The sequence below is a fragment of the Sminthopsis crassicaudata genome, chromosome 3 (genome assembly GCF_048593235.1).
Source record: "Sminthopsis crassicaudata isolate SCR6 chromosome 3, ASM4859323v1, whole genome shotgun sequence".
Lineage (NCBI taxonomy): Eukaryota > Metazoa > Chordata > Mammalia > Dasyuromorphia > Dasyuridae > Sminthopsis > Sminthopsis crassicaudata.
The window spans coordinates 333,552,145-333,578,937 of NC_133619.1; the positions used below are offsets into that span (position 1 = coordinate 333,552,145).

Genomic DNA, 26,793 nt, shown 5'->3' on the forward strand with positions numbered 1-26,793 from the left:
CTGTCTATGAAGCACATCATTTATCAAAGGGATTTTTATGTAGACCTAGAAGGCAATATGGAAAGTCAGGTGAGTGCAAGGATAGCAAGCCAATGTTAGAATCACAATGATCTGGATTAAAATTTACCTCCCACATACATTGGCTAAGTAACCCTGGGCAATTTATTTCACCTGTCACTGCCACCAAGAAATTCATGACTATAGGTTGTAGAGAAATTGTTTTAGTATTGGTTAAAAAATCCATTTTTAACCAATTAGGTGCTCCATTATACTAAATACAAAAATGTCTCTGACATCCCTTATTTTTCAGGTGAGGAAACTGAGGTTCAGAGAAAGTTAAGTGACTTACCCAGTATAACCCAGAGAAAATGTGGCAGAGCTGGAATTTGATCCATCATTCCTTCCACTGCCCTTATCAGGGGCAGGACAGAAGGGATTTTGTCTGTCATAACTGAGATACTTAGGTTCTAGCTAAATCCTTGTATCCCCTTGAGACACAAGAAATGCTCCCCTCCTTACCCTTCTATTGCCAGTCTAAACTTGTGGGAAGAAAGGAAGGGACAGAGCACATTTCTCGTCTGAATTCCCCCAGTCTTCTTAAGCCTTCTTGAAGTATCAGACTTCCAGGCTCGGAGCATCCCTGAACTTTGGCTGAGACCAGACACTCAATACTCTAAGGCCTGAGTGTTTATCCCCCAAAGGAATTTGGTTCAAGTTCCAGTTTTTCCTCTTGCTGGGAATTAGCAAAAGGGATTGGCATACAGGGCTCACAGATAAGGGAGAACTCTCTCTCCCAATATACTTGTGCCTTCTTTTAAATTCACAGAAACTTACTTTGTGTTTCCTAGAGTACTGAGAGGGGCAGCAAAAGGGCACAGTGGATAACTTGGAGTCAGGAAGTCCTGAGTTCAAATATTACCTTAGACTTTATCAATGTGGCCCGAGCAAGTAACTTATCCCTGCTTGCCTCAATTTTCTTATCTGTAAAATGAGCTGGAGAGGAAAATTACAAACTGCTTCAGTAGCTTTGCCAAGAACACTCCAAATGGTTTAATAAAGTGTTGGAAGAAAATTCAGGATATATACAGAATAAATAGAAGCTAATCTGAGTTGGAAAGTCATGCGCACAGATGAGGGGTCCAAAAAGGGATCCACTTCTATTTGAATTTGATACTACTAAGCTGCCTAATAACCAGCTCAGAATGGAAATATTCCTACATAATAGTTACATACAAGTAACCCATACATGGCTGCATATGATACTTCAAGAATCAAGGCAATCTTAAGCATTAGAAGCTTTCTGCACTAAGATTTTTGGGATACCCTGAAATTAGAATCTGCGAGTAGACTAAGGTCTTATGATTACATTGGCATCCCCAATGAAAAAATAGAGGTAATGATATTTGCATTGTCTATCTCAAAGAGTTTTCTTCTGAAGGTCAAAAGAGATAATAGTTTATAAGTTTATAAGTGAAGGAGACTATGTCATCCAATTCTCTCATGTTGTCAATGAGTAAACTGAGACCCAAAGAAATAAAGTGATTTGCCTGAGTTGCCCAGCAACAGAGCTGGGATTTTGTCTTCTGGTCCTTGGATACCAGATCTGGTATTCTTTACATTAATCCATGAGGTCAAGAGACCTTGACCTCATGGATTTGAAGCTGGCTGGCTGGAATGTCAGAGCATAAGATCATAGATCTAGAACTGAAAAGAACCTTGCATCTCATCTAGCCCAACCCCCTCATTCTAGAGATGAAGAAAAAGAAGACCAAAAAGAAATTAAATGAGTTACCTAAAATCACAGTTCACAGCAAAGCTTTATTGTCTCCAGATCCAAGACTCATACTTTTCCCCAGATGATGTAGGTTAATGCTTTATATCTATAAAGCTCAATTGACATGTGAATTCTTGTGATTATCATCATTATTCCATTGATGATGTTACCTTTCCCATGCAAAGAATCAGGTATGTGGTTCTTGTAGAACTCTGCATCGCAAAAACTGTTGTTCTCTGGGATGACTTCATGACTGTTCACAAACTCCCCGCCAAGTGGGAACTCCTTTTTCTTCTTCCAAACTCCAAAATTCACTCTAACATCAAGGAAGAGAAAATAGATCGAGCCCAAAGTCTTGTCTACTTCAATAATTACATTTCCCACTTCATCTTCCTCTAAATGCAACTGTGAAAGAAGCTATGGCCCTGCTGGCCTCCTATGAAGGATTGTGCCAGAGGGGTGGTACTGGTCATGGATTCAGTGCAAGAGTGGTGGGGGTGGCCCTAGGACAAGGGGGGAAAAGGATTATAATGTACACGAGCATATTTTCTGATCTAACCTCCTCCCTTCTACCAAAGTGCTCCATTAAAAAAACATTAGAATGTCCTCAATTTAGACAAGGGGGAGATTCAAGATTGCCAGGGATGATAGAGCTAAAAGCCAAGGACAGCCAATACCCCGGCCTACCAGACATTTAGGAATTCCTAGGCCCAGGAATGTCCCCTGTTCTTTATATGGCTGTCCAAAGCCTGGGTGAAGATATGACTAGCATTTTATCTTGGAACCTGTAGCATGATATACTGTGTTAATGATACCAGAATTGATTAAGAATTGGATAAGGTCACCCAGACACCCAATCTCCTCATTTTACAGATAAGGAAACTGAGTCACAAAGTGCTTGCCTGAGGTCACTCCAAGTCTTAATTTTTTTTTTTGGATGTACCACATTGTCCCTGAAAGTACCAAAGGGAAAGGGGGGGGGTGACTTCCTCAGATTCCAGAATCTGAATCTTCAGTATTAAAGACTAAACAAAGAGAAATATCTCCTGCAGAATTTGTCTAGACCTGTGCTTAAAGCTAGAAGGGGATTGGGAGGCTTTTTACTCTAACCTTTTGATTTCAAAGAATTAGTTATAGGGCAGCTAGGTGGTCCAGTGAATACAGCACCAGCCCTGAAGTCAGGAGGACCTGAATTGAAATTTGCCCTCAGAAATTTAATTCTTCCTGGCTGTGTGACCCTGGGAAAGTCACTTAATCCCAACTGCCTCAGCAAAAAAAAAAAAAATATATATATATATATATATATATATATATATATATATATATATTGGTTATTAACTTAAAGAAACGAAGGGCCAGAGAAGAGAAGTGATTTACTGTTAATGGCAGAGCTGGTTCTAAAAGAATCCATTCCTCCTGCTCCCCCAACTCAGTTTTCTTTTCTCTATAACATGCTATGGGGGCAAATAGAGAGTGCAGGAACTAGAGCACTGGACCTGGAGTCAGGTCCAAATCTGACCTCAGAGACTTACCAGCTGTGTGACCCTAAGCAAGTCACTTCATCACTGCCTCAGGTTCTTCATTTGTAAAATGATCTGGAGAAGGAAATGTTGAATCACTCCAGTATCTCTGCCCAAAAAAACCCAAATGGGGGTCACAAAAACTCAGACATGACAACTGAACAAAACACGCTGTACTCCCCTTACCCCACCAATGTGAAGAAGCACAAATCAAGAAAGGTTCAGTTCCCGGTAGCAACCCTGCTGTTTCTGCTCGTTTGCCTCTTTCCACAGCCCTGTATTACTTATGGTCTACTTGCCCACCCTGCCCCCAGCCCAGGTATGGCACAGGGCAGAGCCTCCTGAATTCCCTTCACTCCAGGGTTCCTAGCAGCCTATTTGGCCAGAGGCTGGGCTCTGACTAAGATGAGGTATTTTCCTGCTCCCCTTATAAACCTGTGCCCACTGCTGCCCTGGGGAATTGTGGGGGGAAGGGTCATTCTACTTGCAGCCACCCACATGGTGATTATGGGCTTTGCCCCCTGTCAGAGGTGACATCACTGGAAATCACAGAGTGAACCTTCTTCCAGCTGGGTGATTTGAGCCAAATCCCTGCCTGAAAGGGCTCTCCCATTCCCAGATGGAGACCGCCGTTTGCTTCTTAAGCCCATGGTCATTTCCTCTCCCTCCACCCCTTCCCTCTTGTTCTCCTCCTGCAGGGATGGAATAGATGATATCGACAGCCAGGGGGATGGGAGCAGTCAACCGGACACTATCTCCATCGCCTCCAGAACCTCTCAGAACACAGTAGACAGTGACAAGGTAGGAGAGTTTCCTAGCTTCCTACCCCCCTCCCAGGTCTTTCTGGCTTCCTGCCCCCTGGAGAGACCCCCTTCCCTAAGAAGCCTCTCATCTAGGGGATATAACTCAGAAGGTTATATTCTCAAGAGGGGGGTGGGGAGAGCGCAGCACTGGAGTGGGGCTGGATAAGGTACGTCTGACCTGGGGACTGCACTGGGGTTGGAGGCTCAGGGTTGCTCGGTCAGTCCTCCAAATACTTTGAGAGAGTTGTTGGGATGAGAGGTGGTAGCAAGGAGCGAGTCTCAACATCCCCGCCTGTCCCTTTCTCAAATGCTCCATCTTGGAGCTCTTGGCTGCTCTGCTTTCCACAAGGATGGGAAGTCTTGGGGCATTTTTCTGCGTCTCTTTTGACTGCTGCTTCCTTATGTTCATACTGACCTGAATGCCAGCCCAAGAGAGTGATTTGGAGGATGGCCAGGGTGCAGCTGGACGGTGGGCACGTTATCCACGGTGCTTTCTATGGTGATATGACCTTTCTCCCGAGGGGACCTGTTTGGAATCCTGGGACTCAGTCCCCCAGGGCAGAGCCAACGAGGACAGAGTGTGTGAAGCAGTTTGGAGAGGATGTGTCAATCTTGGCCACCACCCGGGTAGGTAGCTGTGTCAGGTCTTAAGCCAAGTAAGCATGTGTCGTGAGGTCTTTCGTGGGGAGAGAAAGGAAGGGCACTCATGGCCCCTACTGTTTCTTGACCCCCCCAGCTGGGCAGTGGAATCCATCCAGCTGTCTCAATGTTGTGATCTCCCTCCTTTGTGACGGTTGCGCGTACGTCCCACCCTTGCCCACCCAGTGTGGCCAGGGATGGGAGTGGAACTGGCATTTCTGCTGCATGTTGGTGGCCTTTGTTGTTGGTGAAGCTCTGAGGCCTCGAGTACCATCTGGCTCTGGCCTGGTGCACTGGCCGCCCCCTCCCCCTAAGGCTGGGAGAACAGGCTGTGTCCATACTTCATGTTCACTCTCTACACTTGGGACTATCTATTTGGCCTGGTAGTTTGTTACTAATTAATTAGGATTTTTCCCTAAGTCTCTCTCCCTAGAACAGAATTGTTATCTAAATCCTGTGATAATTATGAAGTAAAAAGCCCTGATACACTCCAGGAGCAGCCTAGAGTAGAGGATAGAGGGAGTCTAAAAAAATAATGATAATAATAATAATAATAATGGTGATGATGATGGTGATGATAACTAATATTTGTAGAGCCCTTCCTGTGTGCCAGGCATTAGGCTAAGTGCTTTTTATACAATTATTATCTCATTTGAACTAAGTTCAAATTTTATCTTGGGTATTTACTGGCTCTGTGATCCTGGGAAAATCACTAAATCCCTTCAGTACCTCAAACAATTCTCTAAGATACTAATTGGAAGAACAGTTCCAGATCTGTATTGATAGAGGGAATTTTTTTATCTATCTCATCCTACCCCAATATAATTAGAGATGTAGACTTTTAACTTTTTTTTTTTTTTTTAAGACATCACTCTAAAGTAGTAAACTCTCTTTGAGCATAAGTTCCCAGACTTCCATGGTTCAGTTAGCCAGTCCCTTCCTTCAGGCAGAATAGCACTGAAAGCCTTCTTTGACTATGGAGAAGGATCAGGGGTCTCTCTTCTTAGAATCTATACAAAGATAATTCTTTTCCTCATTTTCTATATTTAGCAATTTCTCTAGACTTGTCCTGTAAATGCAACCTTGTTTTGGAATAAATGCCATGTATGGACACAGCCTATTAGTTCCCAATTCCGAGGGTCTTTTGCCCCAGCTCTCCCCCCAAGCTGGCTCTGCATTTTCCCACCAAAGCCTCTGACTCAGAGACAGAGCCTTTAACTGAGGAAGTGGTTGCTGGTTGAAATTTGGCTTGGGGAAACCCAGGTCCCAGTTTTTCCTTCATGCTTCCTCCCAGGTAAGTGAGACTATCTTCCAGCAACTATTGTTTAGGACCAGGAAAGCTCCCCTCAGATGTCTTCTTTTCTCATTGAGTCATAGCACTGCAAATTTAGAGCTGGAAGGAGATTTAGAAGTCACCTAGCCCAGTCCCTTTTATTTTATATCTGCAATACTGAGGTCCTAAGAAATTAAGTGAATTTTATATAAAATTTCACACACACACACAACAACAACAACAAAAAAATTATTCGATATCACCCAATAAGTGGTAGAGCCAGACTTTGAACCCAAGCCCTCTAATTTCAAGTCCTAGACCCTGTCCATAATGCCATGCAATTCAGATCAGTGAAATTGGAGGGGGTACCAAGCTGAGGCATGTGGATAGGATACTGGAACTAGGCTATCAGAAGGAAGATGGATCCTCTGAATCTTCCATCCTAACATCCTCATTTCATTGAGGGAAAAGAGCTAATACCTAGAAAAATGAGATAACTTGCCCCAAACACACACCACTAGTTAGTGGTAAGGAGAGCTAGAATTAAAAGAATCCCATGTTTCCAGGTTCTCCACTCAGTTATTCTAAGAGGCCAAGTCCTGAACTGCCTCCTCCCTTAAAAGATCAATAATCAGCATCCACTAATTAATCCTAGGGAATATTCTCTAGGACAGAGGTGTCAAACTCATATGGAAATGTTGGCCCCCAACCTGTAAATAAGGATCCCTGAGTACTGCATATTGACTTAGAAAACCACATGTGTTTATATATATATAATTATATAAAAAATATGTTACATATCATATTGCACATGATTATATAAATTATAAAATATGTGCATTATATTTTATAATTATATAACATAATGGTATATAATGTATTATTATATAATATAATTATATATTCTAGAATTTATTACAATTGCTATAATGAAAACATTTTATTTACAATGTTATATATTACACGATAAATAATATATAATATGTATCATATATGGTAGTTATGTATATAATTAACATAGTAACACATTAAAATCAGATATGAAATATATTTTAATCAAATTTGGATCATATTTAATTTTTCTACTCTAAGGAGGCTAGTCAAAATATCCTTGGTGAAACAGTTGCTTTGTAAGTAGCCCTAAGATGGGTTCCAAGAAAACAAATTAAAAAGGAAAGAAAATATATAGTCTTTTTCTTTTGGGTACTTCCAGGATAATGAAACATAATAGATCCCTATAATCAAAAAATATAGTAATTATCTATCTTTATGTAACTGTATAATAACCTTCTCTGTCAGGATTTTATCTAACACAATTCCCTTCTAAATGCCTCCAATCCTCTAACACTTGTCTTGTGTCCTTTAAGGGGAAAAAAAAAAAAAAAAAAAAAAAACAGCCCAATCATCCTTTTTGTCAGGAAGTAACTCTGGGTTTGTTGCTGAGAATCTCAGAGTAAGGCTTGGGAGATCACCTAGCTCTACTCCCTTTATTTTACAAAAACAGAAACAAATCTTTTGGAGTTGATATTATTCATAGTCATATAATCAATATTTGGCAAAAACAAGGATGCGACCCAAATCTTCTGACTCACAACCCTGTATTTCCAAATTTAAGGGTTAGGTTTAAAAACTTAAGAGGCTCCACCTCTACTCTTCCCTCAAAGCTTCTAATACACATCTCAATCAGTCAGGTAAGATTCACTAAACACCTATTATACATCAGCCATCATATTCAGCACTCCCAAACACAAAGATCAAAAGAGTGAATCAATTCCTATCTGTGAAGTAATAGGATATCCTTTCCAATAATAACAATAATGACATTTTATATGGCACTTACTGTGTGCCAAGCATTGTGCTAACCACTTTACAAATATTATCACATTCAAGCTTCACGATGACTCTGTGAGGTGGACGTCATTATTATCCCCATTTTACAATTGAGGAAACTGAGGCAAACAAAAGTGACTTACCTAAGGTCATGCAGCTAATAAGTGTCTGAGATTAGATTTGAATGCAGGTCCTTCAAGACTTTATCCACTGGGTTATGACCCAACTATCTCATGTTATGGGTCCCCTAGGTCCTTTCCCTTGAGCTGAGGAAAGTAGGAGAGCTTGAAGAGGCAGGGATAACTAAAGAGAGGTAATGGTAGAAGCCGGAAGCAGCATAATAGGGGATGATGGAATGGAAGGCATAGAATTATTCCATTTTTTTCTCCTTTCATAAATCACTCTCTATAGTTCTGTGCCAAAAAGGACTCCAATGAAGCCGAAGCACAGGAACTGGGTGATCTTTGGGAGAGGATAATTGCTAGTGTTGTTTCTAACTTTAGGAAGAAGGAAAAAAACAAAAAGAGGTGGAAGTTGGTCTGGTGGATTTAATTATTGGTAGAAATACACGTAAAACATCATCTCTTTAAGAAAACAAAATACTTAAGGGAAGGGCTTCATGAATATTTATTTCATTCAATTTCTTTAACATTCTAATATTCTACCAGAGATAAATAACCCAGTGTCCCCCTTGACTGTACATCATTCTTTCTTCAATAGGAAGGGTATTATTAGACTGGTAGAAATCTTCTTCTCAATCACAGGCTCTCAAGCTGTAAGGTTCTAAAGAGACCATCTGGACTCCTCATTTTACAGATGAGGAAATTGAGTCCCAAAAAGAAAAAAACAACTTTCTCAAAGCCATGAAATAAGTGGCAGACAGGGTTTGAAACCAAATCATTGGACTCTTAATCCAGTATTTTTTCCATTGTATTATAATGCACCTACCTTTTTTTTTTTCAATCCAATAAAAATTTGTCAAGTGCTTATTAAGGTAGAAAAGTCTTTTAGGTGATGTAGGAAAGATAAAGTTTAAAAATCAAACACATTCTTTCCTTGATAATCTTCCATATTGTCGCAGAAGTCTAGTGATATGTCAATTTTAAAATTTCTGCCTCACTATCCTTTTTTTTTTAATTCATTATAAGTTTAGCAATTAACAAACTTTATAAAACCTGGAAACATTTTATTCCCAGATATCTTAGTAATTAGCTAAAGTACAGTTGCAGATTTCAGGAAGTCTCCTGGGGACAATTTTTTAAAAGGCATTATTGACACTTAACACTTCCTAGCTGTATGACTCTGACACTTAACCCCAATTGCCTCGGGAAAAAATTAAAAAGGCATTATTGTTTTTTAGTCATGTCTGACTCTTCATGACTAGGGACCATAGCACACCAATATTGTTCGTGGAGTTTTCTTAGCAAAGTTACTGAAGTAATTAGTCATTTCCTTCTCCAGTGGGTTAAATGACTTACCTAAACTCACATAGCCAGTTAGAATGTTAAGTTGGATTTGAACTTACTTCTTCCTGATTTCAGATCCAGCACTCTATCCAATTAGTCACTTAGCTGCCTTCTGGTAAAAAATGGGTAAGTTGTGGTGATCTAGAAAGTAGTACTAACTAGGAAGACTGAATCAGATTGAAGAATTTATAGCAGAACACAAAGAGGTCCCTTGGTATCAGACCCCCAATGTGCTACTTTAGAATCAGAACTCCTCCTAGAAGTTTTTAATACAGTGAGTTCTCCATTATCCGTGCTTATAGAGGACAAAGGGAAAGAAGACTGTAAGTGGTGAGTTTGGAAGTTGAGATCTAGAGAAATCAGCCTAACTAAACTAATTCTATCTTATCCAATAACCATTTTTTTTTTTTTACCATTTGATTTGATGAGATTTTTTTAATGTTCAAAAATCACTTTTCTCTCCCTCCTTCTCCCCTATCCTGCAAAGAGGGGAGGGAATATAAATTAACAAAAATTTATTAAATATCTTCCATGGTAAGGCAATATACTCTATGCTAAAATAGTAAAACAAAAATGAAAATCAGCCCTGTCCTCAAGACACTTACTTTCTATTAGACCAATAGGTTAGACTTTGAATCTACCCCCTAAAAACTACCTTAGTAAGACAAATGGACCCAAATTTAAGGGATTACCAATGCCAGTGCAAAAAAAAAAAAAAGAAAAAGAAAAAAATGTTTTCTTGATTGTTGCTTTTCAATTGTTTAGTTGTCTGAATCTTTGTGACCCTGTGTGGGGTTTTCTTAGCAAAGCTACTGGATTGGTTTTCCATTTCCTCCTCCAGTGGATTAATGCAAGCAGGGGTTAAGTGACTTGCCCAATATCACAGGTAGTAAGTTTCTGAGGCTGAATTTGAACTCAGCTCTCTCTGATTCTGGGTCTAGCCCTCTATCCACTGAGCCACGTAGGTGTAAATAAAAGCATCCTAATCACATAATGAAATGATGACAGAAGACACTTGGAGGCTTTTGTCTAACTGTACTAATGGCAACATCTATAATAACTAGAATGTGCATTTAAATAAGGAAGTTATAGGGTTAAAAACCATTTGAGGAAAAAATGGTTTGGGTTCCATTCGTGTCCATACATCAATCCTACCCTTATACTAATGCAAGAAAGGCTTTGGAGCTCAGGGATTAAATCTCTTCTCTAGCTGTTTCTTCATTTTATTTTTTCAAATTTTGACCACATGGATGAATTTTTCTGGCAGTAGGGGGAACTAGCTATCTAGGTATCTATTTATTAGAATTATTTTTTCACCTTTTTTGTGCCAAACTTTTTATAATAAAGGGCATGTTTCCTTTTGTTTTATAAGGTAGGAGAAGGAGTGTTAAGAGACTGGACTAGAGAAAAAAGAGAGTGGGTAGAGAAGGAAATAAGGGTGATAGAAAAGCCTTGTTCTTTAGCTGCTTCTACGTTCCTTAGAATCTTGTTCATCCACCCTAGGGTCTTTCTCCAACTGTTGATTTACCCTCTTAGGACTTATCTCACAACATCCCTTCTCACTCAGGGCTCCTCACTGTCATAACTCAGCCCAGTCAATGACACTTACTGGCTGCCTGGCTCATCTCCTTAAAGCAGATTTCCTATACCTTCCAAAGTAACAGTTAGCTTTCTGAAAATTAAAATCTGCTCATAAATAAAGAGTAGAAGAGACTCTCAGAGTTTATTCTCTTTTCTATGATCACATGGATATATTCAGGGAAAAATATTCTGTTTTATTGTCTAACCTAGAGGAATAACTCTAATAATGGCATTTCAAGCAAAGTAGGAGAGCAAGACATGTATATGAAAAATTCAGTTTAAAATAGTCAGGAACTTGTAACATACCTCAGATATCACTAAGTATGGTACCAGGGCACTTTACCTTTATTAAGGACTGACCTTAGGTTTAGTCTATTGAATTTTACAATGTCTCATTCAGGAAAGAACCAGGACAAGCCACCTAACATTTATGGCCTCAGTTTCCTCATCTGTAAAATCTTTGAAGGAGTTGTACTAGATGAATTGTAAGGTTCCTAGCTCTAAATCTATATAATCATAAAATCCTATCATTTCTTAGGATGGAAATGGAAAATTTCAAACCAACAAGTTGGGTGCCAAACTGTGACTCAGCCCACAAAAGCTTTATAATTGGAAACTTCTAAAGGGAATTTCAATATGGATGTCATGGTTACAGATTAAAAGCTGACAAATGTATTCAACTAGGAAGAATAGTAAGTTTCTCCATTGTATTTTAGTTATATTTTTCTATACAAGCCAAATTGATTATTTGCCTATAGAAGATTTATGCTTTATGACCATTTGTTAATGAAATCCGTTTGCATTTCACAAGTATATTAAGTGAGACAAAGGCCTGTGGGAAAGTATTTTAAGATGTATCAGTAAGGGCTTAGCTATATAAAATGTGGACACAAAGTATGAATCTAAAAATTAGTAGGAAACTGGGAGATCTGTGTATGGGAGAAAAAGGGACAATGTAGGTACTCTTCCAACTTCATCCAAGATCCAGAATGTTCATTTAAACATAAATGGTATAGACAATAAATATAGGAAGGAAATAACAGATAATTGATCTAGGCAAGTGGACAGCCTGGGTAAAGGTGGTTGACAACAGGATGACAAGGCTGTCAAAGCTAATGATAATAATTATTATGATAGTTAACATTTCTCTCACTGCATACTACATGCCCATCATGGTGCTAAGTGCTTTACAATCATTCTCTCTTTTGATCCTCATAACAACCCAGAGGGATAGGTGTTAATATTATTACCATTTTACAGATGGAAAATAGAGACAAACCAAGCTTGGGTGATTTGTCAGGGTCATGCAGCTAGTAAATGTGTAAAACCAGATTTGGACTCAAGAAAAGGAGTTTTTCTGACTCCAGACATAGAGCTTAACTAGGTACCCCCAATCAGAATCCTGTGGTTCAGGGTAGGAACTTGGGAATAAGGTAGATACCCACTTCCATATATATTCTTGTATCTAAGAGTGCATTCTTGGTTCTCTTTCACACAACCTAGATCCCCTCAATTTCAGTACAAATTGCCTATGTTCTGAAGACTTAAAATTCCTACACTGGGTAACTCATGAAAATTACCCCCAGATGTTTTATTCCTTGGTTGTCAAGGAATACACACACACACACACACACACACACACACAATGTGTGTGTGTGTTTCAAGTCATTGAATAGTAATAGCTTCAAGTGATATAAGATGTTTCTCAAATTAGTAGTTGGGGCCCCCAGAGGCAGGGTACAGGAATCAATCCAAGGTTGGGAGTGCGTTGAGTCATGGATACCAGAATTATAGAATTGCAAACAGTTGTTGGATGCCAGCAGAAAACTTCTGGCTTCAGGAATGAGGTGGTCCAACTTCTTAGACATTTCATTGTGACATATAAAGTCTGTTCTGATCACAAGAAGGGAATGAGTGACTTTATTTGGGGGTAATTGGAGGTCTGGGGACCATGGAGTCATTAGAGAAGGCATTAGATTTCAAGAAGTCTGAGATACTCAGGAGGAACTGATAAAACATGGACTCTATCAGCTTCACGGTCTCATTTTTATTAAAAGTGGCTCCCTTCTCAGAAATGCCTTTCCCTCATGTCCTAAAATGGAAAGAAATACTATTCTTCAGCATAGCCTTACAATGCCTTATTATTGTGTTGTCTATTTTCTTCCAGCTACCCCAACCCCTTTCATTGCCCACTCATCGTCATTTAGAATAAGGCATGAAACTATTGGAAGACAATAAGGCATTAAATAAGGGCAGTTTTGTGGATGTGCGGTTTTGTTTTGGTGTGTTTTGTGGTTTTTTTTGGAAACTATTACAAGAGTAAGTTTGCTAAAGACTTCCAAGGTTAGCTAGAGCAGCATGGCACTTTCTCCCATGCTCTTGCCTCTGAGCCTAAATCATGTTCTGTTACTGACAGGCTGGAAAGGGAACTGTGTAGGTTTTAACACCTAGCTGATGTTCCAGAGCCCAGCCTGTTGTGCAAGGAGCCACCATCTGGGGGGTAAATCTGTCTCCAATCTCTTAGGAGAGAGGAAAGGAGGAAAGAAAAGTAGCTAAGTAGAAGGAGAACACAGCTCTGGTCTTAGAAACTGGGACATCCTTGAGTCTCAGTGCCTGATGAACCAATCAGACTAAGAGAAATAACTTCAAGGATTTTAAAGTGCATAGTAAAAAGTCAATTTTAGAATAAGAAAATGCTAAAATTCGAAAGTGTCATATGGATATCTGGCCTAGGTTCCTGTCTTTGGGCAAGATGACCATATCATTCTGGATAGCTGGTTGTCTGCTCTGATCTTCAGAATCTCCAAAGACTGGGATTTCATTTCTTCCCTCAGGAGCAAAGGAACTAAGGTCATCTGCTTTATAGCAGATCCTACCTCAGTGGGGAAGAAGGGTGAGAAGATTTGCATTCCACAATTCTGCATTCTACCCAAGACAGAGCTGAACCCCAGAGTTCAAGAAAGAGCTTCATTTAATTTCCTCCAAAACTTTCCTCTCCCCATTCCTGCTCCAAACATTTCTCTCTGTCCCATGAAATGTCTATTTTTTAAATGATGCTGTCCCCCAAGAATTAAAGAACATGTGCCAGAGAAAAGAAATCATTAACCCTGGGGTGTAGGTACTATTATTATCCTCAATTTATAACTAAGGAAACTGAGATAAACAGAGCTTAAGTGACTTGCCCTAAATCACATAGTTAGTAGTGTTTACTGATTTGTACTCAGATTTTCTTGCCTCTAACTAGTAGGAAGGAATTTTAACCTCTAGTCACTGGGGAATTCATCTCAACCTTCTAGAGGCTGGGGCAAACATCTGTTTAAAACCTACTTATATGTCAGGCACTCTGCTAGATACATGGAATGTATGACCCAGTCTTTGCCTCCAAAGAACCTGTATTCCTTTGGGGAGAGATGATAAACACATGAATAAGTGTCGACAAAACACAGGGTGATTTTTCTTCTTTTCTTTGGAGGGGAAAAGGTGTTAGCAACTGGAGACATTAGGACAAGGACCTGAACCAGGATAGTGGCCGTATGAGTAGAGAGAAGAGATAGAAGAAATTATATAGTGATATGATTAATAGGACCTGAGAGCAGATTAGACATAGAGGAAGAGAAAAAGAGTCCAAGAGGAATCCAAGGAATTAAGCCTGAATCCCAGATAGTACTGTGCTGCTACTGGTAGAAATCCTAAAGTTTAAAATTAGAACAAGTTTAAGGGAACAGTTATGTTTTGTGCATAGCATAAATTTGGAGCTAGGAAGGGCCTTAGGGGTCATCCTCATTTTATAGTTGTGGGAATGGAGATCTATGGTGATAAAAGCATTTGCCTGTTATCACACAGTTTGTTGTTCAGTCATTTCAGTCATATCTGACTCTCTGTGACCTCATTTGGGGTTTTCTCAGCAAAGGCACTGGAGAGGTTTTTGCCATTTTCTCCTCCAACTCATTTTATATAGTTGAAGAAACTAAGGCAGGCAGAATTAAGTGACTGGCCCAAGGTCATACAACTAGCACATATCTGAAACCAGATTTGAACTTATGAAGAAAAGTTTTCCTTGACTTCAGCACTCTATCCACTGTGTCACCTAGGTGTCCCATTACTGATGTCCTTTCAGAACCCAGGGATCTTTCCACTACCCCATAGCTTCTTATGCTACGATTGTAATTATATGGTTATCTATTGATCATTCTGCAGAGGGATGTCACTTACCCCCAGGTTTGCTTAGCACTGATGTCAGGTATATCATAAATGCCCCAAAAGTACTCCCAGAATAGAACTGAAGCTTTCAAACAAAATCCTAAAATGAATACAGAGTAGAATCTCTGGAATTTGGAGGGCATGTCCATTCTGAGTGGAGAGGAAAAGACTGGAACATGATTGAGTTGCAAATGTTCTATGCAAATATTATCAGAGAAGAAAGAATTCTGGGACATCCCAAAGCTGAGCATGGGTCTAATGAGGATTTTTGTTTTAGCATGCTAATGGGGACCTGAGCTAGGAGCCATCTGGTGATGGACCTGGAAGTGGAAGGAGGGGGAGCTCTGCAGAAGGGGGAGCTCTGCAGAAAGGGGGAGTAGGGAGAGAGGGTTGTGGAAGAACTCACAAATAGCTTGCAAAACCCAGGAAACTCAGGATGAGCTGATGATGAGTATAGAGGAATGGGGATAATCAGTGCACTAAACAAACACTAAAAGCAGAGACAGGAAGCTATTATCCTACTTCAGGACTAACTGGGACAAGGAGTTAGAGAGAGGCCAGGAAGAGCTGTCAGTCTCAATACAGGAAAACTGACTTAGGTCAAAAGAAAAGCTACAAGGAGAATTTCTATTGGCCACGAGTTAAGGGGGTGATACGGGTGTCTCACCTGAGGGACATCAGACCACTAGCCAAACATTCATCATAATATCGGCTTACACTGTTGTAGCACTCAATGGTTACTAAACATTTTAATCTCTATTATCTCATGTAATTCTCATGATAACCATGTGAGTTACATAAGGAAGATGTTATCATCTCCTCTTAACAGATGAAGAAACTGAGACCAGATGTTAAGTGACTTGTCCGATGTAATTTGGATCATAGAATCCGAGAGTTGGAAGTAACCTCAGATGTTATTGAGTTTTGTTTTATTTTTTTACAGATGAGCAAATTGAACCTGAGAGAAGTGAGGGGCTTGCTAACAGTTAAGTGTGTGAGGCAGGATGTGAACTTTGAGCTTCATTCTCTATGCTCTGTCTACCACACTAAGGTCTCTATTTAATTTGTCTGAGGAGTGGTAGAGGTGGGTTGCGAAGCTAGCTCTTCCAGCTCCATGGTGAAGAGAGTGACAGACTCCTTCCACTGTATAACACTAACATGGGCATTGTCTCCCAGCAGAGTCCATAGCAAGTGTCCTGGCAGAAGGGGAGCTGGAGGCAGGTTTGGCTATTCCTTGGTATCCGAAGAAGCATAGGTTCAAAAAGTAAATTTTTTTTATTTATAAGAGAGGAAAACATTTTTAGATAACAGCGCTTTTCAACTTTGAGCTGACAAAAAAGGTCAAAATGAGATTATCATTAAAAAAAGATAGCATGATCTTAGGCTGTCAATAGAGACATAGATGGAACTTGAGAAATGTTAAGTCCTTCCCTGAACAGCCCACATTTGGAGTATTATGTTCTAGGCAACCACATTTTAGTCATGATATGAACAAGCAAGAGAATATTAAGAGGAACATGAGTGAGTGGACTGGAGCCCATGCCACATAAAGTATGGCTAACCCAGGAGTATTTAGTCTACTGTCTATGGATTTGTTATTGTTGTTACTGTTTTATCACTATATTTTAATAATTGCATTTAATATGATTGGTTTCCTTTGTACATCTCTGTATTTTACTTTATACATTTAATAACATTATTCTGAGAAGGAATCATAGGCTTCACCAGACTGCCAAAGGGTCCAAGACATAAATAAAGTAGCTTAAGAACTCATATAAAGAAACTGGGCACCATTAGTCTGGGACTTAAAGGGATGTGATAGTTGTTTAACAACTGAAAATGATGCTTTAAGACTTTTGGAATACCCTGTGTTTGAAGGGATTTCATGGGAAAGAGGGATCAGATTTATCTTACTTGGCCCCAGAGGGCAGAATGAGGAGCATAGAGAACATATTAAAAGGAGACATATATAGGCTTATGGTGAGCATTCTAAGCAACAAGAGCTGTCCAAAAGCACAATGACTGCTTTGGGAATTGATAGTTTCCCAATTAATGGGGGTCTTCAGATAGGTGCTTGTTGAGGAATATTTTAGTATGGGTTTTTTTTTTCATATTTAGCTTAGACTATGTTACCTCTGAAGTTCCTTTCAATTCTGAGATTCTGAAAGTCAGGGATTTTGTGAAAGTTAACTTATTTGCATCTCACTTTTTACTTTAAAGAGGAAGGGGAAAAAATGGACTTTTGGGGCAGCCAAAATAATTTGAATTAGACATAAGGAAGGGCTGTCCAACAAGGATGAATATCATACTCTGAAACCAGTAATTGGAGAGACTATGGAATCTCTTCTCAAAAGTCCTTAAGAATAGGATTCATTTTTCTCTGGGATGCTTCATGTACATTCTTCATTGGAGGAAGTTTAAAGACAGGATCCCTGGATTTGAAGAGTCCAGTGAAGACAGTACCAGGTTATATCCCTAAAAAACAAATCAACAAATTGACAAGCATAGCAGATCTGAAATTTTGGTGCTAACAGAAATGTCACGCACCTCACATTGTATAATGTTTTCATTTGACAAGTTTATAAAGACTTCCAAAGTGATTTACCCCTGGGGTGTGACTCCAGAATCACTGGTGGAGGTCTACTCCATTTAACCATGATGTCTGAATATGCATGAACTCCTCAGTGGAACTCCATCCCATTAAATGCACTGTATTATAGTAGAGAAACTGTGGTTGAGTCTTTTAGAGATATTTCTCACTCGGCCCACAGCCCCAGTGAGTCCTATGGGACCCATAAAACACTTCCTTATTGAGGCAGGTTATGGTCTACCACTCTGCTCCTTTTATTGCTTCCCATTTTGTGATCAAACACTTTTAACTCCAAAACAAACACCGTGCCACCCAGAGAACAACTCTTCTCTGTTCCCAGCATCACCTCAGATGGAAAGCCCAGGGCTGAGACAGAGTACACCTGGGTGTTCTTTCCATCAGCACAAGTTTATTATAGAGCCTTCACTTGTTCCCTCCCGAAAGTGTAATATAATGTGAATGAATCCCAGCTATGTCAGCTATTTCCACTACATCCATGTACTTATTTAAATATGGGAAAACTGACATTTCACTGCACAATGAGGGAAACTCAATATGTAAATCTTAGATCCATATGGAATGAGCACAGGAATTGGAGGTGGATGATTTGACTTTAATGTCCAGCTTTTCAGCTTTCTAGCTGCAAGCCATTTCCTGCATCTTACTTTCATCATCTATAAAATGTGAATGGTGATACTCCACTAGCTAGCTCCAAGAATTGTTGAGAAGATTAAACAAGGTGATTTTGATGCTACATAAATATTATTGCTAGTTATCATTATTACTTTATCTTATAGCTTTTTTGACAACAGTTATAAGAAAATTGAGTCTTCCACAGCCTGGCCTCTGTTTCTTTTATTGGGTATTTGAAAGAGAAAACAGGGAGGAGTGACTAAATATATACAGATTATAATAGTTTAACCTTTTGGAATGAACCTTTTGGATAATGAATATAATTCCTGCCCTCTGGGAGTTTCCAGTTTAATGAGGATGACACTTCAGTTACACAGTGTCTTCTCTTCTTTAATGACAATCCAAACTAAGGATAAATAAATATGGCTCAGCCTAAAGTTTTGTCACTTGTGGAGTCACAACATAAGGGAAAAAATCAGAATTGAGGAAAACTTTTGTTAATGCATGGGAAGAAATATACGTTCCATGTTAGGGTGAAGGAGTTGGAGAGATGGATACAAGAAACACATTTTAAAAGAGTAACTGGCATTTGGGTTCCATTTTTCATCCAGGAATCCACTGAAGCATGTCTAATCCTTAGATTGTCTGTTGAGAAGAATAGGGCTTGTTATGATACTTTGAAAGTGCTTGGAGTAAGGGTAGAGATAGGAAAAGACGTTTCCTAAAACCATTCTTCTTCCTATCCAAGGCAGGGATTGAATGTCTCATACCTTAGCCCTTAGAGATGAGTTTAAAACTTATTCTTTTTCAAAGAATATCATCTCTGTTACTCCAAAGATTAAAAAAAAAATTCTCATCAGCATGGTAAGACAAAAGCATGATGCTTTGGACTTCATTACCCTCTTTGATGTATCATATATGTCTATCAATCATATTATGTCAGTGTTGAAAGAAACCTCAGAGTCCATCAAGTCCTAGCCTTACCTGAAGCAGGATTCCCTCTATACAGATCTGACAAGTTGATACACTAGCTCTGCCATTTTGAGAAATTCTAGCTCTGGAGGAAGAGCCATTTCACCATTGCATAGCATGAATTGCTAGGAAAATCAAAATCTACCTCTAGCCAACTGTCATTCATTGATCTTGGCCCTACCCTCTGGGACCAAGCAAAAGGTCTTCTACATGACAGTCCTTTAGAGTCTTAAAAATAGCCATCATGCCTGACCTTATCTTCTCTTACTCAGTTTTTTCTTCCCCAGATTAAACATCTCTTTTCAACAATCTTCCTCAGGTATGATTTCAATTTCCTGAATCATCTCGATTACTTCCTTTAACCAGAACAAAGTATGGTAGGATGATCACCTCTCTTGATTTAGACCAAGTTTCTATTCTTGCTATCTAAGATTGCTTTCATATTCTGGCTACCATATCAAATTGTAGATTTAAATCGGGACTGAATTCCATTAACACCTCCAGGTCTTTTTCATAAGACCTATGGCCTGATCATAACTGATTCAACTGATTTCCTTTTAATCCAAATTTTGGACTTTTCATTTGTTCTCAATACATTCCACCTTATTCTATTCAGCTCCTTGTACTGAACTGTCAAGATCTTTGTGGGTTCTTATTCTGTTTGCCAACATGTTATGTTTCCATCTCAGCTTCATTTCATCTGTGCTATCTAACATTGGTCACAAACCCAGCTTTCTTCCCACCTCCATGTCATGATTATATTGTGTGATAGTGCTTAGAAAACTTAGTGTCATGGGAAAAGCCAATAATGTAGGCTTTTTCCTTTTTATAAATAAATAAAGAACTTCTCAGCTGCCTGGCTTCCATATGAGGTACCAGCTGCTCTATTTCACTAGGGGGTAAAGTACCATTTTAATTGAAAATTTCAACTCAGCTCCACCTGCCAAAATAAATCAGGACAGCACTATTTTACTTAATATTTTAATTTAAACCCAATGGCATGAAAAAACCACCTAGTTTAAGAGAGACCAATACTTTAAAAAGAAAATGAGGGGTATTTTTTTTCCCCAGAAAACAGTCATCTAACTCAGACTAGGGCTATTTCTTTAAATATTCTTCAGTTGTTACAAGTTCCCATTTTCTAAGACTAACATAAGGACTTTCAGAACACCCAAACAAATTTTCATATCTCCATCCTACGTGGCATTTAGCATTATGGATTTTATTACTTCATACAACAGAAACAGGGATGAGAAAGAAAACATGATTATATATTTTCTATAAGAAAACATACAGAAGTGTTCAGCTTTTAGTTGCTCCAAAGCTAGGACTAAGAGCTAAGGCTCTGCCCCAGTGTCAGATTTAGAAGGTATTGGCAGCACTTGCAATCTCAATTCTTCAGCACGTAAAGATATAACCTATCTGCTCAGAAATAGCATATATTATTGACCGTTGGTGCATAATCTACCTAACAATAACTTAGATCATGGAACTGGTGCATGGTTATTTTTTTCAGGCCATTCCTAGCACCCAGCTAGAATCTTTCATTATAGTACTAGAACTACCAAATGGCCAGCTCCTTCCCCCCAGATTCTATTCAGTTGAAGACCCAGGCTGAGCCACCTACCTCTGGCACAATTTGTGGCATTTGCCTGGGAGCAAAAGAGCCTAATTATAGGTCTTAGTTCTTCTCTAGTTTGGGAGTTAGAGCAGAGTGAACCTTGGACTTATTGCTCCCTGCATTAAGAACTTTGAATTCATGCCACCAATTCAGCCTGTCATTCCTTTCTGGGAGAGAAAAATAATAATAATAATGGTAGACAGCAGCACAGATCTCATCCAAATGAAATTGCCAACACTTCCTACAGCCTTGCCCAGCATCTCTGGTGTGGTACAAGAGAAAGGTCAGCAGCTCATTATTAATGCCCATCTCGGATCTCTCACTGTGGGGTGCCAGTGACTCACAAGGTGGCCTTGGTGGGCATGTGATTTGCCCAAAGCAGAGGCTCCGTGTCTCTCCAGTCAAAGCCTCAATCTGGCACTGAGGGCTTGACTGTTCCTGGAGGTGGCAAAGATATTCTCAGAGAGAGCCCGAAAAGGACTCAGCCAGCTGCGCCTGGGGCCAGCCAGAGCCAGCCACTGAGTCTGCTGCGCTGGGGACTTAGAGTTTTATTCCATTTCCTAAATTCTGGTGGAGGAGGAGGAGTGAGAAGCTGACAGAGAGCCAAGATGTTAAAGCGGATTAGTTGGAAGCATTCTAAGAGGAGCAAGGCGCAAGTGAGTATATCTCCCAGATAGTTGTGTATATATATGTATATATATATATAATTTTTTTCTGGGGAACAGTGGGTACCAGGATTCCAGAATCAAATGAGATAGAAGAGAAAGCCAGGGGGCAGGCTAATAGGCTGGGAAGGCAGGAGTGGCAGGCTTCAGAAAGGGTTTTATAGACCAAAATAATTTTTCTCTTGGAAAAGTCAAATGTCTTAATTTTTAGGAACAGAGTGAGAAGGTTGTCGGAGCCGGACACACCAGTCCTGCAAAGGGTAGGGACGGAGGGAAGGCAAAGCTGGCAACACTGAACCCCGGACTGTCTGGGACCAACTTTCCCAGATACAATAAGTGGGGTGTCTCTGGGTAGGCGGAGAAATCTGGGGCAGCTTTAGAAACTCCAGCCAGGTGGAAGCTTTTTGCTAGGAAGGATAAAGGGCGAGGAGGAAAGGGATTAGCAAACCTAGGTTCAAATTCCAGTTCTGTTAATCTTTGTTTGATCTTACTAATTGGGGGTGGGAGGAAAGAAGATTAGTATTTGTATCTGTAAAATGAACACTGGCTATGTGATCTCTCCCAGCTTTAAATCTCATGAACTTCTTATGAAAATAGCTGGAAAAACTGCAAATTGGCTTTAGAGCTAAGGCTATCCTCAGTTTGGGACACTTGGAGGTTCATAATCTATGTGCTCAGAAATAGCATATATTATTAACCATTAGTGAATAATCTACCTAACCATAACTTAGGTCGTGGAAATGATGCATGGTTATTTTTTTCAGGCCATTCCTAGAAGAGTAAAGTATCCCTGTCAGTGCTTCATCTGTTTGTCAGTCTAACAATATGCAGGCATCTAAAGATAATATTTATCAGCATCAAAATCTACATTTATAGGGCACTTTAAGGTTTACAAAGCACTTTCTAAATAATATTTACTATTGTGGTAGGTAGGGTGAGATTTAAGGGTGGGGACCCAAAGGACAGGGAAAGATTAGGAGAAATGGAGAATTTCCTGTTCAGAGCTAGTGCAAACATTTTAGCTCCAGGGATCTACAACAGAGGGATGGCAGAGAGGTGACTTTGGCTGAATCTTGTAACAATTCTCATTCTGGAAAGATGCTAAAAGATGCAGAGTCCTGTAATTTTAGTCCATGATAGACAAGAGCCATCCGGTTTTATTTAGGATTCCTTGTTAGTCCTTTTAACAGTGTAATAATCTGACAGTGTGGAAATGAAGGGATCTGCATTCAAATTCCAGTTTTGATCATAGCTTTGGGACATTAGGTGAGTCATTTAATTTCTCTGAGGACTAGTTTCTCCAAGTATCAAATGAGATACTTCATTTGTCATGGGGTTATTATGAAGTACTTTGTAAACTGCAAAATGCTTTATAAATGTAAACTATTATTATTATCATCATTATCATTATCTCCTGCTCCTATTCTTCTGCTGACAGCTTTTCCAAAGCTCTCTCCTTTCTCCTTATACTGATTTTTTTATTACTGCTTTTTAAAAAGCAATTTTGTTTCTTGTTTTAAAAAAATTAAGCATATATTTTAATATTATATTGATGGGTACTAATTACAAATGTTAAAATTTCACTAATTTTGTTTTTAGGAGGATTTTGATCACCTTCAACAAAGATATAGCAGTTTGCTTGCCTGTTTGGCATTTCTCCATGATGCTAGTCTATATAGTCTCTTCGGGGCTTATTCAGAGTACTTGAGAATCCCTTATCCAATTGTCTTTAGCTAATTACCTCAAAAGTTACACCTTCTTTGAAAGATAGGCCTCCTAAAATCTTGAAGCTAATTCATCTCTTTTCCCTCAAAGAAATCATAATATTATATTATTCCCTCTACTCTAACACCTCTTCCCCTCATTATGTTTTGGATCGCCTCTATCATTATAGACCATAGATTCTTCTATGATTAGAGTTTAGAGGAGATAGGACCTCTGGGAGTTTTTTAAGAAAAGAAGAGATAGTACTTTCATCACCCCCACCCCAATGTCTTTACATTCTTTCTGCCTCCTGTAAAAGTAGAACATCAGATTGGATATTCACAATTTGTTTTAGCACATTAAAGGAAAATTACTCTCAAAAACCAGGGTGGAAAAGGTCATCTTAGAAACCTTGAAGGGAATGAAGAGTAATTGAAATGAGATACTTTCCACCCACTGAGCCTCTAAAAACTGCTGTCATTCCCCCAAAAGATGTTAAAATGCTCATCCCTCTTTTACTTTATCCATTAGTGAGGGAAATCTATTTTTTGCTGTTTGGGAGAAAATAGAAAAAGAAAAAAGAAAGGAAAGAAGAGAGAGATAGAGACACACACAGTGACAGAGACACAGAGAGAAGAGACAGAGAGACAGAGACACACAGAGAGATATAGAAAGACAGAGAGACACAGAGAGAGACAAAGAGAGATAGAGACACAGAGAGAGGAGACTGAGAGATAGAGACAGAGACAGACAGACAAAAAGGCAGAGACTGAGAGAGACAAAGAGAGAGACAGAGACACAGAGAGAGGAAACGGAGAGATAGAGACAGAGAGACAGAGTCAGAGAAAGAGAAACAGAGACAGACAGAAAGGCAGAGACCAAGAGAGACAAAGAGAGAGACAGAGACACAGAGAGAGGAGAATGAGAGACAGAGACAGAGAGAGATGAGACAGAGAAAAAGAGACAGAGACAAAGAGAAAGACAGAGAGATAGAGAAAGAGAGAGACAGAGACAGAGAGAGAAAGAGAGAGAGAGAGAGAGAGAGAGAGAGAGAGAGAGAGAGAGAGAGAGAGAGAGAGAGAGAGAGGAGAGAGAGAGGAGGACTGAGAGAAAGAAAGACACAGGGAGAGAGACAAGACAGAGAGAGACAGAAAATAGCAGAAAGAGAGAGACACAGGGAGAGAAACAGACAGAGAGAGAGAGAGGGGAAAAGCACTTCAAGTACTTAACCAGACATGAAGCAAGCCAGGAAGTGTATGTAATGTTCCATCCTTGTAGTTAGTCAACCATCCCTGTAGAGAAAGAGAGAACCTAAAGAAAATATCACCTTTACGGCAATTAGGTATAGTATATAGAATACTGTACTGTACTGAAAGACCTAAGTTCTAATGTTATCCTGGCTTTGTGACTGGAGCAAGTCACTTAACCTCTCAAACCACCCCTTTCCCAATAGCAACTACCTCACAAGGTTGTGATGAGGGTAACATGTGAAATTTATTTTAAATGCTAGCTAACGTTATTATTTTGAATTTTCTCTACAGAGGAAATGTTCCAGTGATGCTCTAAAATACATGATTATTTGCTATGGGCAAAAACTCTTTGCAGAGAAATTGAGCCCAAAACACAGTCTTGGGGTACTACTTTTTGTAATTTGTATTTCAAAGAAATTTTGTAATTCAAAGAGATGTTTGCTAGGGAATATTCTTTAATATATAAGTAGACCCAAAAAAATGCTAACTGAAAAGCAAAATCTGTTGGAAATACAATAGGCAAGCTGAGGCAATATAAGTATAGTGTTATTATGAGGCTCAGGTGGAAAGAGACAAAATTAAGGCAATTACATATAATTTACATACACATATGTACACAGAAGAATATATACCTAAAATAAGATAACTGCATGGAGTTTAGGATTCTATGAAGTACAAATCCACAATTTGCCAACATCCCATCCATAAAAATGGCTGGGTTCACACAGCCTCCCTGATCCTTCTACCATCCCAAGGGTTGCCCCTCCAAAGAACAACCAAACTTTTCTAGATGAAAGATACTGGGCAAGTGACCAGGGTCTGGAATTATCAAATAAAATATCCCTTTCCTTATTGGTCCTGCTTTCACACACCTGTCATGCTGTCTTACCTTCCTTTTCCCTTTAAATCCAACAAATTCCACTTGAGGAAATCTTTTTCATAAATACACATGAGAGTACAGCTAGCCCCCCTCCCCCCCACTACATTCTTTTCTTCTTGCAAGCCTTATCCCAGTTACCTCAGGGAAATTTAGTTTTCTTTCTATATATGTTTTGCCTGAATCTCTTTTTTTCCTTTCTCTCTTTCCTTTCTCTATTTGCCTTTTGTAAGCAAAAAGAAAAATAACCCTAATAAAACTAAGTACATTTGTATCACAGAAGAGAAAAGCCAAGAATTTTAAAGGGAAATTAGATATAATAAAGAATGAATCTCATCAACCTCTGATGCCCTTTAAAGTAGGCAAGAATATGGGAATTCCATAAAATTATGTGGCTACTTCCTCATCATTTTCTAAACATCAGGTACCACGTTCCAAGATAAGTATGCTATTTCTTATTCAGTATGTGAATTCTTAGTTTTGCAAACTATTTCCTACCATTTTCATCAAAACTTGCTGCAATTCGACTAAATAAGAGATTACATATGCTTTGCGTGGGGCTACTATGAGAACATAATATGAATCAATAACAGCACAATGAATAAAATATAAGATTAGATATCCAGGGATTTGGGTTCTAGACTCAGTGCTGCCATTTTATTAGCTACCAGACTATGGGATGTTATTTTTATCTCTCAGAACCTCACTCACTTCACCTGCAAAATGGACATATTAATTTTTGTCCTAAAATTTCACTGGATTCTTGGCAGAATCAAAGTGAGAACAAAGATTTGAAAACTTTTTGAAAATATCAAAGCATGATTCATATATGGTTACTATACTTAACATTGTTTCTATGAGAAAGTGAAGTTCTCAACCAAATTCTCAACCACTGACTTAAAATTGAGTGTTTAAAAAAAAAAAACAAATGACTTGTGAATTTTCTTTAACAGAAGATTCAACATATTCACTTATACCTATGGATTATTAAAATAGTCTCCAGTCATCCATTTAATCATAGAACATAGCATGTAAATATGATGATAAAAAGTTGCCGTTAGCCATGTTATATTAGAAATATGTAATAATTGTAGTAGTTGTGCTAGCAGCTTAATAGAATAATTTTGTAGTCACCTGATAGTTTCCATACCCCAAATAGTATATTAGGGTTGATTTTTGGCTGTCAAAAAGTCAAAACCAGACCCAAATTGGAAAATTTGCCAATGCTGATGATATTCAAAAGTATGATCAATTTAGATTCAAAGGATCTGAATTCAAATCCATTTTCCCAATTCTTTCTGTGTAATGTTGGGCAAATCACTTCTCTGGGACTCAGTCTGGACTTCATTCTTAAAAAAGAAGATTGAATGAATTGATCACTAAGGTTCCTCCCAA

The 26,793-nt window shown here is 39.0% G+C and overlaps 1 protein-coding gene across 11 annotated transcripts in view; it reads left to right on the plus strand.

Annotated features, from left to right (window-relative positions):
- The window catches only part of KALRN (kalirin RhoGEF kinase), a 934,437-nt gene that overhangs the window by 650,427 nt on the left and 257,217 nt on the right, over positions 1–26,793 (plus strand). For 9 of the 11 annotated variants that reach the window (XM_074301431.1, XM_074301444.1, XM_074301430.1 and 6 more), the window contains exons 33-34: positions 3,993–4,095; positions 4,524–4,724. In XM_074301431.1, coding sequence (XP_074157532.1) covers positions 3,993–4,095; positions 4,524–4,724 — 304 coding nt within the window. The remainder of the gene's footprint in view (positions 1–3,992; positions 4,096–4,523; positions 4,725–26,793) is intronic. The other 2 variants (XM_074301436.1, XM_074301437.1) reach the window with 1 other exon arrangement.